This window comes from Solea senegalensis, linkage group LG15 (genome assembly GCF_019176455.1).
Source record: "Solea senegalensis isolate Sse05_10M linkage group LG15, IFAPA_SoseM_1, whole genome shotgun sequence".
NCBI lineage: Eukaryota > Metazoa > Chordata > Actinopteri > Pleuronectiformes > Soleidae > Solea > Solea senegalensis.
Window position 1 is genome coordinate 17557102 of NC_058035.1, and position 15062 is coordinate 17572163.

General features: G+C 41.1%; 1 protein-coding gene across 1 annotated transcript in view; it reads right to left on the reverse strand.

Annotated features, from left to right (window-relative positions):
- LOC122781422 (contactin-associated protein-like 4) overlaps window positions 1-15062 on the reverse strand; it is a 62425-nt gene that overhangs the window by 10847 nt on the left and 36516 nt on the right. The window contains exons 8-17 of the mRNA XM_044045054.1: window positions 12525-12792; window positions 11205-11351; window positions 10906-11077; window positions 6813-6919; window positions 5541-5660; window positions 5229-5429; window positions 4306-4468; window positions 3925-4052; window positions 3557-3727; window positions 1640-1858 (exon numbers count right to left, since the gene is read on the reverse strand). Of these exons, the coding sequence (XP_043900989.1) occupies window positions 1640-1858; window positions 3557-3727; window positions 3925-4052; window positions 4306-4468; window positions 5229-5429; window positions 5541-5660; window positions 6813-6919; window positions 10906-11077; window positions 11205-11351; window positions 12525-12792 (1696 nt within the window). The remainder of the gene's footprint in view (window positions 1-1639; window positions 1859-3556; window positions 3728-3924; window positions 4053-4305; window positions 4469-5228; window positions 5430-5540; window positions 5661-6812; window positions 6920-10905; window positions 11078-11204; window positions 11352-12524; window positions 12793-15062) is intronic.

A 15062-nucleotide genomic window follows, 5' to 3' on the forward strand; every position in this document is an offset into this window, starting at 1 on the left:
ACATTAGAGAGTACCTCCTTGGCTGACATCCTCGGACCCGCTCCAGTTTTACAGTATTTTTACATTTCTCATGGCCCACACATTGATTTATTTGTAGCCATCACCACGGTCTTCACACTGATCAGCCCAATTTTCCCCCCAATGGCTCAATTCTGTGAGTGTATTGATTTACTCAGCTCCTCCAATTGTTTTCTTTCTACCAGTCACTAGCACTGACACACACAGAGGTTACATTTACACTTCAAGTGTTAGTCACAGAGATTTTGTGCGACTGCTGTGTGATCCCATGTGTGACAATCAAAGCCACTTTACAGCACATTGTTCCCCCAGGAGTTCATTGATAAGTGGGTGAAAAAGAGCTTGGACAGCATGCAGCAACTATTAAACCCTTGTTTATGCTCTTTTGAGTCTGGGTTACAGCAGGTCATGTTCTTTGGTTGTGTCATTTGTCCATCACAGTTAACAGAAAGTCATGATCTTAAGGTCTGCACTGCATTCCCTCACAGCAGTGATACAGCAGCATCAAAAATAAATGCAGAAATGGTGTTTTTCATGTGTTCATACTGTACATTAATGAATAAAAAGCAAATTGTAACACGTCTTTGATCAAATTGGGGAGACACACTGACTGATTTACCTTTTTTTGTATTAACTTTTTAACGACTTCCAAACACTCCACATCCAAAAAAGTCACCACCCTTGTAGTGAATTTTTAAACGATGAGGTGATGAAACATGGTGAAACAAACTGGCAGGCAAAAAAAACTCCAGTGCTGACTCTTAAGTGTGTATCTGTCTGCCAGCCGAGCACCATGCTGATTGTTGATATCTGGAAAATTGACGGGCTGTCTGTCTCGGTGACACTTTGCTTGTCCTGCCCGGCTCCCTGAATGTGACAGGTTTTTTTTTCCCCCTTCTTTGGCAGAATTTTAAATGCAGAGGTTACGGTTTGACAATTTTTCACATTACAACCTCTAACTGACCTCACACTTGCCAGAGTAACAGGGATTGCAATAGACTGAATGATTGAGCTTGAATCTGTCGGTGTGTATCATTAACTTGACACAGCACTGCAGTATGTGGGGTATGAGTTTTGTGGTTCTGCTTATTTCAGGAGAAAATACAAAGAGGGTCGGTGAGATTTCAAGGACAGTGTCATTTTGTATGTGGTGTTAAATAAAAAATACAGAATAGATAATTGACAACTGTAACATAGGCTCCTTGAAGTTGTAAATGTGACGATATGATGTTACGGTAATGTCAAAAGTCTTAATCTTAATGCTGTCGCGGACCAGTGATGGTTTAAAATAAAAATAAAACTAGTTGTGTTTGAGCTACTGTGGAGCGGCGTGAGGGGAAGTGAGAACTAAAGAGACATCAGCATGTGCATGTTGCCTCGACAACTCTAGTACAGTGAAAACGGCCAAGCAGATGCCAGTGTTAGTGTCAAAGCAGAGAAGAGCATGGAAGTTGGGGAAGAAAAGATAAAAGATGACTCATGTGAGTCATGTCAAAAATTGTGAAAAGAGACATTAAAAAAAACGATAAGCAGACACTGCCAAACTGTGGTTACCTACACTTTGGGGAATACAAGAATTACAAGAAGCCACTCAGCCAAAAAGACATACATGAGCACACACCTATAAATAACTGGCTGTTCAGCTGCAGGTGGATGTGACCATCAGCAGGAGCCTTCTGCGAGGCACCAGGAAGCTCGTCAAGGCGAAGCGACACCTCCTTAATGTTCCGCTCGGCTCGAATGTGGTGCCACCTGTTGTCGTTGAGCGGGAAGTCAGCTTTCACAGTGACCTCTAATGGACCGTTGCCCACGTCAAGCGAGAAGAGGACCTCAGTGGAGGCTGCATCGGGGAAGAAGGAGAATCCAGGCTTAATGGAAAAACACAAATATCCCTTTTCCTCAACCACTCATTCCGTCCTGTCTGTTGTTCACGTGTTCCACCTGCAGACAGGACACATTTTGACCAGTTCTCACCTCCACAAAATTCACACATACAGTACTCTCAGGTATAAGTAAAGGATCTGTATATGCTAGTGGCTAGTGCTGCCAAACGATTAAAATATTTAATCGCGATTAATCGCATTAATGTCATAGTTAACTCGCATTGCCCCATTATTTTTTCTCATTTTAATGCTCTTATCGACATAGAAAAGTGGATCGGCTTGCTTTATTGAGACAATATCTCTGTCACCCTGCATATTTTGAGTTATTCCTCTCGTTGTGAGAGCCGCACAATAATAAGAGAGGCTGCTGTGTATCACCCTGCAGTGCCGTTCTTCAACGCAGGTGGATTCCCGTGGTTTATTGTGTGGAGCTAATTCAAGCTAAAGGAGCTAGCTGTCTTAGGAGGTCTCCTTACTGCAGTTCTTCAGCTTGGTTGCAAATATCATGAATTTGTGTTAACGCTGTTAATAACGCGTTTAACTGACAGCACTAGTATACTAACATATAATACGCGTTTCTCTGTAAGGACATGAACTGGGTGTTAGAGCTGCGGTTCATATCATCTTCCTATGAATTTGTATTTGTTGAACACAAACACCAAAGGTGCAAAAAAGAAAACAGTGCTCCATAGTAAGGTAAGATCAAGAAGTTGCTGATACCAAAGCACATTGCTGGGTGTGTTTACACCAAAGCTGTATGTTTTTCTCATTAATAGCTCAACTTTAAAGAGTTGTTTGCAGATCCTCTGCTATCACCAAGCGCATGTTTTTCATTTTAATCTCTAACAGAAATTCACCATCTGCGGCTGCTGCAGGGGGAGCAAACTAAGTCGGACGGCAAACTGACACACAAGCTCTACTGGAACTCTGAAAAGAGAAATATATATTTAGACTAGTAATTAATTACTAGAGTCAAACAACACCAACGAGCACACAACAGTGTCACATGAAGGAGCAGTTGTCATAGAAACCTGTTCCATTGGCCGCTGGACATCCAAAACCGCTGCCGTCTTAACAACCACAGAGAATCACAGAGAATATCAAGAGAAACACACAGCAACACTTTGATAATAACAGGGCATCAAGTGTGTTTACTACAGGAACCTGATCTTTTCAGTCCCATGACCACATTTCTGCTGGTGATTTTGAAATTATGTGTAAAGATTCATCGCTGCCACCACCACTGACCACCTGGCAGCAACAGTAGGTTACCCTTAATAAATCACACACAATAATCCAAGACTTTTTCAAAAGGTGTTGTCACAAAGAACAGCTCATACAGCGTGAATGGCTGCCAAATGTGATGCTACAAAGATTTTTCAACACAAGTACACAACAATGATATAGAGAACTACAAACTCTTAGAAAGGAAATGTACTGCAGCAGGCACAATGACACTGCTGTGATTTCCCAGAGGAGGAAAGGGAATTACGGGGTTGAAAAGTATATATATATATGTCTGGGTTTAAGGTGAACTAAGCTGGAGTTTCAGGAAAGAACATCTCCCTAGGCTGAGGATGATCCTTCCTGCTCAGGTTGTATCCACATCTCAGTGGAGTCTGGATCAGACATCTAACCTGAAAGGTTTTACTTACAACTCATTTCGATCCGAATGAAGTCTTTGATGCCCAGGTTTTCTAGGAAGACGCCAGAGGATGAAGTGGTTTTAAAGAGGAAGGAAATGTCGGCGCTCAGCTCGGCGTGAAATGTGGGAAAGTGGAGGTATGACGTCTCCTTGTCGAAAAATGCAGCGTTCCACACGTTTTCTGCAAAATAATGTACAAAAAAAAAGAAAATAGAAACCTATTAAACTTGGTTTTGAAGCTGCAAGGAAACAAGTTTAGATGAGTTTGCAATGCAGCTTTTGTGGCATTAAAACGATGCTGATGCTAGGACTTAAAAATTGTGCATCATTAGAAAACAAATGCATGAGTTGAGATTGAGGGCTCTGGACTGGACTTACTGTCTCCATGGCAACGGAGAGGTCCTACCCTATAGGCGGTTTCGGAGCCAGGCCGCTGGACATCGCCCAGCACCAGAGCTCTGACAGGTAGGTTCTCCTTATGTGTCAACAGGCCAGAGTCATTAGCCCTGGATAGAAGAGGGATGGTAGAAAGGACTTCAGAGATGAAACTAGATTACAAGAGTAAGTAACTGTCATACAAAGGAGACAAATCAATCATTATTCACTTCTAGATAAGTCATAATATACTTTACTGTAAACACAATCAATACTGTGTTGCAAACAAGAGGTTCTTTTAAATTAAAACCAGCAAGGCAAATGTTTTGTAGCAGCACATTTCTTTATCACGCTGCCTTGTTTATAACAGTAATTAAACAGTACCAGTCCATGTGGTCAGCATCACAGTTGCAGTGGTGTCTGGGGTCCACACAGTTCTCCTGCAGGCTGCAGGCACACTGCTGGCTGCCTGGTGGAGCTCCACCCCAATAGGTTTGTATCTGTCCTTCACCGAGACCTCCCACCCACCAGCTGAGCAGAGAACCATCTGAAAAAGACACAAACGCGTTCTTTTAATCAACTTAAACCATACAGGCAAAGTGACACATCTCAAATTTAACACTGAGATTAAAATAAGGCTTTTATGAATGATGCACAAGCTTTGCAACCCTTACTGAACTTATAACTAATAATACAAATACCTCTTTTCTTTAAAGTTAAAGTAGGCAGGTTTTTTTTTGACACAATTGAAGAATTCCACCATAAGCTTTCAACAAAATGGAAACGTCTCTGGACTCTGGACTGTACAACCTCACAACTAAATGTTTGTTCTCTTGATCAAATGTGATTAAATGACGCATCGCATGTGTTCATCACATCCATTATGAGATCTATGACACTTCTTCTTCCAATCCGAGTAACTTCAGCAAAAGAAATGTATCCTGCCGCTCGTTATGCATGATCGACGCGCAGCGATTTATCACATTCAGTGTGAACACAGTTAATCTGTAGCATCACAGGTGGCTTTGACCAATCACATCACAGGGCAGTACAGAGAGAGAACAGAGGTGCTTTCGGTTGTAACTGCCTACGCTACAAAGAAACCTAAAAAAGAAGACAGATAAGAAGTTAGATAATAAATGCTATATCACCATTTGTCAATACTCTGAGTTTCAGAGACGAGAGACAACATTGTGTCTTCTGTCCTGTATGAAACAAGTGCGTCTGTCTCTTCTCTGTAAGGAACTGCAAACACCAAAAAGTGAGTAGTTTAATGATGCGGTGTCACAGAAAATCAGCACAATAACCTGGCGTGTGGAGAAGACGGGACTTCCTGCAGTGGTACGTCAGCTCCTGTTCGCAGTGTTCTGATTGGCTTATGATGGCCGCCAGCTGCTTCTCTTCAGAAGCATATTCAAAGTGAGCCGAGTGCTGTGTCTTCCCCTGCGATGGTCGAACTCTGGTGAGCTCTGTGTTATTGTGCTGAATTACCATCCATGTCTTGTCCTCTGGTGAAGACAAAAAAAAAAGAAAATTCAATTTTTCTTTGGTGCAGAATGAAAGAGAGAGAGGGGGTAGAAACTAGACATGGGGAGTTGTTTGATGTGCATGTGAGCGACCTGTCATGTTGCAGTATATTAGCTGTGGTCCGATGGGTCCACTGCCATCCACATCAATGTAATAGTAGCCTGATGTTTTCCCTTTGTGTTTGTACGCCTCACAGGACTGCTCGTATATCGCTGAGGACGGAGACAGACAAACATCATCATCATCATCAATATGTTTACTTCATTCTCCCAGAGATACTGTTTCCATCGTTAAGGTCAGACTTATTCTCTCTCTTTTTATTTTTTTAACATAAACAATGGAAATGAAGAAAACAAAGTCAAATATTGTACAATCCAAGGTGTCAAGATGTGCAGTCAGGGCCACACATGCTGGATCGTAACATGCAAATGAGGCTGCTAATTGTTTTGTGTGACTGATCCTTGTCTGATGACTCACAAATGAATCATAATAAATGAAATGGTTGAGAACAAATCGTGTGCAAAAATGAAACTCGTGAATTAGCAGCTGATTTGATAAACAGAAAAGAATCATTATCATTCACACATACGATGAACCAATGAGCAATGATCTTTCTTATATGTGTGTGTGTGTGTTAATTCATTATGCGCATGTTTTATTCAATTAGTATAATGTGTAATATTTATCCCTTCTGGGTAAGTAAGCAGATAAAGTTAAATGCTATACTGGCTTTTATAATAAAATATACACTTATGAAATGTAGCAGAACAGAGTTATCTTTTAACAAATTAGGTCACACAATAACACATATTTTACCAAAAACAAAAGTCTCAAGGTCATTTATTTTGTGCTATATGTGTACTCTTATCTATTAAACTCAATTAAAGCCACATACTTATATTCCTCAGCTGTTTTGGTCTCCGTTATCTTTATCTTTCAGCTTTTAAAACAGCACACCATACATCCTAAGATAAGGATCTATACGTTTGATCTTGGATAGAATGACGGACTTGCCCGTCACATTTCGAGGGAACCTTAAAAATGGGAGCACAGTGATGTGAAATGCACGTAAGACACATCTATTCGGTGCGTCTTTGTCACTTTCCCTTTTTGTTAACCTCCTCTTTCTTCCCTTGTCCATACTTCTAATTCTCTCCCTTTGTGTTGATGAGTTTCTGCTTGGACTCTTCAGCACCCACACGTTATCGGTAGTGTGTAATAAGGATTACAGCAAGGAAGTATGACCTCAGCTCAACACCCTGCTTCAACAGTGTCCACAGGGACCTGGCATTAAAGCAAGCGGTTGTCTCCCACAGAATCCATAGAATTCTCTTGATCTAATTGCCAAAGCATCAGGCCCTTACAGCTGTGACAGGTTGCTCCGCTGTAGCTGGTGCTGGAGCAGTTGCAGTGAAAGGTGCTCCATGATTGACTGCAGCTGCCTCCGTGTTCACAATGATTCGGAGAGCACCTGAGAACGAGAGACAGAGGAGAGTCCATATTCAGTCTTCATAGCAATAGCTGTTATCGTTGTCGTAGATAAACCCACGTACCTGCAGAGTGTTAGAGTGAAAAATATCTCTACACTCACAAGAACACCACTCATCAGTGACTTTTGCAAAGATACAGTATATGGTGAATAACAAGGACGACGTGTGTCGTTTACCGGGCCTTCCTTCTTTAAATTACAACAGGTGGTGAGATGATGGTACAGAAAGAGACTTTGCTGACACAAGGCTTGTTTAGGACAAAGAGAACTTTTTATCACAAGCCAAGCATCAGGTTCCATCACTGCAGTTTGCTCGAGAGAGAGAGAGTTTCAGCTAAATCTTAGGACAACTCTGCACTTGTTTTCCCATAACCACACATTTTAAAGCCTGTCTGACATCACCAATTGCATACATGTCATTTGTCCTATATTGGTAATCGTAAAATATAACGCCAACCCTCTGATCACAATTGGTCATTGCTCCAGTTCCAGAAGTTCCCGGTCTTCACATCCTAGGCTGACGTTCTCCCTTTTAACTTTTGAACATACATTTCCAATGCATGATAACACATTTCTCCCATACTCTAGGAAACACCTGGTCTCTCTCCCATCAGATCCAAGCGTCCCTTCATTAACTCCCTTTTGCTGTGTTATTGTGCTCTTCCAAAATAGACACTGCATGTGGAAGGTTATTTTCTTGTTTTCTCATCTTGACACGTGTGTAGTAGCTCAGTCAACCTGATGTTTCCGCGATCCAGGTTAATAATAAACCAATGTGCGTCCCTTTAGGGTCTGTGTGACATAAATGAGTTCCAGTCCAGTTGGTGGCTCCCTCTATTTCTCTCTTGTTTTGGTCAAAAGAGGTTGAAAGAACATGCATGGAACGCTTGGCTGACACTTGTTTATGTATGAAGGGGGACTGTGGTTGGGGCACACGGTTGGTGTAGTGGTTAGCACTCCTGCCTTTGCAGCAGAACACCCATGTTCACGACCTTCACAGTCAGAACAAGTCTTTCTGCATGGAGTTTGCATGCTCTCCCAGTATGTACGTGGGTTTTCTGCAGGTTCTCTGGTTTTCCTCCCACAGTCCAAAAACACTCTAAATTGATCATAGGTGAGAGTGGATGGTTGTTTGTCTCTATGTGTGGCCCCGTTATGGACTGGCGACCTGTCTAGGGTGTATGCTGCCTTTAGCCCTATGCCAACCTTCATGTGGAGGTTATCTTATCTGGTTATCTGCCACTGAATCATGTCAGAACCACCTTATCACCACAATGACAAACATTTCTTTTCTCACAAGATGTGATCACATCTGCTGTTGTGTGCTGTGGTGGAGGAGGAGGACGAGGGCGAACAACAAACAACATGCCAGCATCGTAGATGTTTGAAGAAAGAGCATTCATTCTACAACAGAGGTTCCAAAATAAACAAGAACATTGGTTAGTCTGAGATCTTAACGTGATTAGATAGAAGACATACTGATATTCGGATGGTGAAAGAAAATAAAAACAAACACAACAAAGCATATTTGACACAGATCACTGAAGACAAAGGTAAATGTTCTTAAATGCTGATTCACTGCCATCAACCCAACAAATCACTTTTCACTACATAAAATATTTAACTGCTGTCTGTTTATGGCTCTAGTGCCTCTTTTATCGCCTTAATAAAAAGTATACTATGTCGCCCACTGCACATCAATGGCTCTTTTTGTGTGATTTTATTTTTATTAAATGGCGCAGACACATAAGTTGCGCTGGACTTTGACAGCCCCTCCTGATGAGCATGGGTGGAAAAGCACTCATTTCATATGAGAGAGATGACCTGAGACAATCTCTGCTAATATTAACACATTTTATCATGTTTATGATCCAACTTTTTACGTAATGTTGCAACAGCTGTCACAGTGCATCAGAGCACAACACCGAATGCCTAAATGCATGTACAGTGTAAAGCAGTGTGAAGTGAAATCTCACATATTTTTATGAAAACAGTTGAGGAAAGGATAATCCAAAATGTCCATGTGATCTAAAACACATTTCTAGAAGGAGTGGATGGGAAAAAGCTTTGAGAAGAAACGTTTCCCTGTTTGTCAGCCGTGTGTTTGTTTTATATTATAAGTGTATTATTATTTTTGCCAACTTATTTGAAATTGCACATACACAGTGATACACATTTGTGCAAATTCTGCTCATGTCAGCTTGAGTTTTTGTTTTGTGTCAGCGTTGTGTCAGAGTGGAGCGGGGAATGACGAGCAAAACAAGACAGGAAGGAGGAGTGGAGGAAGGGACTGGGTAACAATATTAGGAAGGGTAAATGAGGCCAGTGGATTGTGACTGCAGAGAAACTGAGAGAGAGAGAGAGCGCACAGCATGTATGTTTAATCTTGAAGTCACAGGAAAATTCACAGCTACAGAAAAGACCTTAGTCAGCAGACCTGACAGATAGCAAAGTTTGGTTTAAACACCAATTTCTTTTTATCTGAAAGTAGGTTGAGAGGGAGGCAGGGACAATATTAACTCCACTGCTGTGTGCTTTTAAATTATATTCAATAATATTGATATATTATATAGTCAATATGGCATTATATAGGAAATCATTTCTTTTCCCCAAGAGTCCATGGAAAAATACAATCAGCCAAGCCAGCACATATCACCAGGGTAGAGGGTCAGTGGCTGGAGAGGTGGAAATCAATTTTCCAACCCAACCTTTTATTGAAAGAAAAGCTGCACTGTGGATAATTAATGGGTATGCCATTTACAAATGGTCTCTAATCATTGGGGAAAAAGGTCTAATGTCATGTTCTGAGGAGGTTGTGTCTTCTCCAGTATTTGACGACACCAAAATGTCCTCAGTGTCGCAGATATTTTTAAACTGTATATCCATCTTTTATATATGTATATCCCTCAAAGGATGAGTAATATAGATACATGGATGCAAATAATTAAGAGGTGTTTTAAGGGACTTTGGCAAACAGAATCTGAGTTTCTCTGCTGCCTACCTTTTATCTCATCCTGCCACTTGTCCACCTGTTCTTTTTTTGACTCAGTGAAGCGTAAGTATACGCTACTGCTCATACATTATGAAGCTCAAAGTAGCAAGCTGGTGGCATGGGGGTCTCACAAGGTCATTACCATCTCCTGTAAGTAGCCAGTTGATCATATTAAAGAGGGGTCTCGCAGCTCGGGGCCCGAGGCAACCATCTGATTTGTAAAACCCTCACTTGCAAGTGTTGTTGAGAATGATTTAATTGTTCACATTCAGAGATTTATGGTTGATGACGTAAGTGATGATGAAGAGAGATGTTTGTTTTTTTGTCTTCCCTACAATTCATTAAAGGATCGGGGATCATTGGAGAACTGAACTCCACAAAACTAAAAATGGTGTTGATGATGATCGTTTGGCGAGCAGAAGGAGAAAGAAAATCATCCAAACAGAAAACCCTTTTCCAAACATGCCAATAATATCCATCCACTCACATAATCTTTGAAACATAAATTACCATGACTTTTCGAAACACGCCCATTGGGGAAAAAGCAACAGTCAGTGCCAAGCTAATAAAACACTGAGAGAAAAGAGCGCGAGAGAGAGAGAGACTGGTCCCTGATCCAAATGCAATGTGCATGTTTGTGTGTCTTCTGGATCACAGCTTTCTTTCAAATATAAATCACATTTTAAAGAAACAAAGGAAACACATTTCAGCCAGGTTAGAGAAGTCTGACCTTATATGATGCCAAATACCCCAAAGAATAATGCTGTTGTTTTCCTGGTGAGGAAACACAGAAACGGTGCCCATAATTACTTCTTTATCCAGTCCTCAGATGGCACATTATCCAAATCTAAGCCTATTACCCAGGAAACAGATTGCAGATGGTTCAGAGGGAGATTCACAGAGAGAGAGACATTTGACAACATTACAGCATCATGTGTTGAACACAAACTCAACACATGGTGCTTTTAAGTCTGACCTGTCAATGATGCCACACATGTCAATCAGCAGGTGGCTGTAGTTCCCGATCAGCCTCTGCTGCACCTTGATCAAATCCACTTGTTGGTGGTCCACAGTCAGCAGACGCATGCAGCCCTGGAAAACCTTGAAGGGGTTCATACACTCCTGGCTGCTCCCATCAGTGGGGCAACCTGTGCATGAGAGGAAACCATGATGTCCTGATCCTAGAAAAACCTAACATTCACGTCACAATTTACTATATAAAAAACATAATTTATGTGTTCATGTGTTTTTTTTATGCATTTTTTTTTTCCTTACCACCAAAGACGAGTTGAGCTGAGGTGACATCAAACGCGGGACTTGCATGAGCAGTGGTTCCTTCATCTCCGTCCACAGAGATCGTCAGATGTCCTCGTCTGGAGATCAGCAGCACAGAGTGCCACTGACCGTCATTCAGAGCTGAACCTGAGGACACACAGACTCTGACTGTCCGAGAACATGCTGAGTGGGTCTAAAGCTAATATCAGTATATCAGTATGTGCAGACTTTTTGTAGCTTTAAATAGAAGTATGACAATTATGATGCGATTGTTCAGATGTCATCTTTGGCCATGACTGAGAAGCCCTACGTTGTATTTACAAATAAACATTTCCTAATTAAAATATCAATATTAAAATTAAACATCACATTTGAATATATTACACAAAGAGAAGACTTTTGATGAATGTGGAAATTGGAAGGTCAGACTCAGCAACATGACAGTGTTCTTGGAGCTGCTAACTTTTTTTCTTTCTTCTTTTTTTTTTTTCTTTTTTTTAATTTCAGCAATTATTTAAAACTTTTAGCAAGCTTGCCTTTGCAGCAAGAAGACCCAGGTTTGCAACCTGGTCTGAACAAGTACCTTTCTGCATGGAGTTCTCCCCGTGTGTGCGTGGGTTTTCTTTGGGTTCTCCATTTTCCTCCCACAGTCCAAAAACATGCAGATTTGAGGATTAGGCAAATCGGACACTCTAAATTGACCGTAGGTGTGAGAATGAATGGTTGTTTGTCTTTATGTGGCCCTGTGATATGGCAACCTTTCCAGGGTGTAGCCTGCCTTTTGTCCTATGTCACCTGCCATTGGCACCAGCCTGTATAAACCAACATATTCCTCTTGATACCAAGTTAATGGACTAAAAACCGAGTCCTTTTTCTCCCTTTCCTCCCCTCTGTCCCCCATTTTCCCTTTCACCCCAACAGGTCTTGCTGTGAATTGTTGGGTTTCTCTTCTCTCTTTAATATTGTAAAGGTTTCTGCCTGACTATGTACAGTGCCTTGAGATAATGTATGCTGTGATTTGGTGCTATACAAATTAATTGAATGGAATTAAATTGAATTGAATTAAAAACTCATGCTGGCAGTCCGTCCATGGTGTACCCTGCTTTTCACCCTATGTCAGCTGAGACTGGCTCAGCACCCGCCGCGACCCTCATGTGGAGGATAAAGTCGTAGAAGATGGATGGATGGATAAAAAGTCATGTACTGCTTTGTTGCATCCATGCTTTTGAATCTGTGAATACCAATATACCAGGATTGGATTTAACCGCACACATAATGGAGACAAGGTGGTTCTAGTTAGAAGTTAGAGTTCATTCTGACCTGTGTTAAGCTCCAGTGGAGCCCTGCCAGGCTTGTGGATCTGCAGATACACCACAGCTTTGCTCAGGTACAGCCAGGCTGCACCGCCTTGGTGTGGAAGTTCAAAGGTCAGCAGTAGCCCCGCCTTGTTCCACGTACGAAACTGAAGCCCCACTGTCATGCCCATCGTCCACGCCTCGGTCACTCTTGGTAACCACAGGAAGCTCTGGGGGCCAGTGAACGTCATGGCAACAAAAATGGGTTCAACACAGGAAAAGGTCACGTTGCCCTGAGATAGATAACGAAAGGAGAGGGGAAAATATACGTAATTATTTATATGAAAACAGGGAAAACACGATGAAGCATATAAATTAATTTGCGAAGCAGTGCCCTCATGCGCAAAAATCTCATCAGTGAGTCTCCTTAAAGAGCATGACAGTATTCACAGAATGATAATAGCTCAAAATTAAGACATCAATGTCACCCAACAGCTTCCTAATGTCACAGAGTCAAGACTGAGAGACAGAAAAAGAGAGAAGGAGATAACGGGGAGAAGTTGGCCATCTCTGTGCAGGCTCATAGTTTTGTGAAGTGGTAATTAGAGTAAATCCACTGCTGGGGCAGCAACAGTGATATGTTACAACCCATTGGGAATATTGAGTTTCTATTTTCAGTGGAGTTTGCAACACGCAGACACATGATCAACTCTAAAAGCTCTTTGCGGGGTAGTTAAAGTAATGCAAACTGCAGAGTAGAGAGGCACAAAGATGCAGCGGTGTTGTCCATGAGCTTGACACTATCCACAAGCATGCAAACTGTATATTCATTTACGCAAACACAATGACAAACAATTCTGTATGTGTCCCCATTATAACCTTTTACAGTAAGAAGGATGTTTTAACAAAAAAGTGCTTCATACCATTGTGTTTTATGCAATTTTCATTTTATGCAACAGTAAGGGACAATGTTTATGCAGTAAATCTTTAAGTGTAAGCTAAAATACAAAGCCAATTGTCCTCTTGATAAACAAAAAGCCAGAAAGAAAAAAAACAACCCACAATGAAACAAGTTGGACTTCAGGAAACCGGAATTTATCATTTTGCACCTAAATCCAGACAGACTTATAATAATTATTTTATAATTCTGGTCTATTCATCAAAGCTTGCGTGCAATTAAGAGTAAAAGTATGTTGTTCCAAAGTACAGTATTTGTACTATTGTCCAGAGGTCAGAATGGGGAGGATGTGCTCACGCCTGTGTGGGAGCATTGTGTACATTAAACGTAACATATACATTTATTTACCCTGCTAAATAATTACATTTCATGACCAAATACTCTTGTGGGACTTTTAACTATAAACAATAAAACATTTAAATAAATCAACAATGTAACAACAAATGTAAAACGAGTTCACAAAATACAGCTTTAAGTCAATTAGCTCCACATGTCTCTCAGTATCGCTGTGTTTACATGTTGTTTCGCCTGGTGACCAGCTCCTGCACTGCCACTGTATACACATAAATGCTCCCTCAGTCAGGTCTCATAAGCCCCTTATCCACCTATGGTCCCAGCTCGCCTCACCTCGGCACGGCACGGTTTAGGTTGGTTTTCCACTACAAATAGCACCTACTCAACGTGGGCGGAGTCAACACTGCGTGGCTGCATGAAACTGCCGCGACTTTATTTTACACGTGACACACACACTGTTGATAGCTAAATACACCAGACTTTTCTGTTAAATATTGAGATTTTAGACATTTCCCTGGTATTTGTTGGAGATTAACCCACGTTTTTTGTTAAGTATTTTTAAATGATCTACAGTTCCTTGTTCGGCTTGATTCTTGCGTCAGACGTCCTGTGACGGCACTCTGACCACCATCGTGGTCTGTTACATTGTTTCTGTTCATGAAGACTAAACTGAGGCAGAATAATAACATCATCATTAATAACAATCAGATCTACAATTTTCATTCTCATATTTCTGATCTTTCTTTAGGTTTTCTAAACGTCGCTGTTCCTCAGTGTTTATACAGAATATTAAAATGAACACTTTTTCTATCAAATGCAGAGAAGTGACTTTTTTTTTTTACCATTTTGGTTGCAGTTGTACAACATGCTGTCCACAAACAGAGCTGGTTTATCTGCAGTCCTGCTCTAATTATTTCCCTCTTTTTTATCAGTGGTACCTGCAGTCTCCTCTTTAGTCTATTCTTCTTCTTCTCAACGTCATCCCCCATCTTGAAGAATTTTAAATGAAGTAGCAGAGCTTTTCTGTGTGTTTTTGAATTGAGGTAGAGAGGACACATTTTCAGGACAAAGACATCTATCCCGAAAGCGCCAGTGTGGGAGCCGGCGCTGAAGGTTATTATGTCAGTAAACTATATGAGGAGGAGTTAGTCCAGTGTGTCATCGAGTCATATTTAAAACAAAAAAACAGAGAACCTGTTTCAGTCTTTACTCAGTCATTTTTTTACCCCACTGTTTTTTTTTTCACATTCTCACATTGACTGAAATATCAATCCTCTGAGGTGAGGGAGAGTTGGGCCAATTCAAACTCAT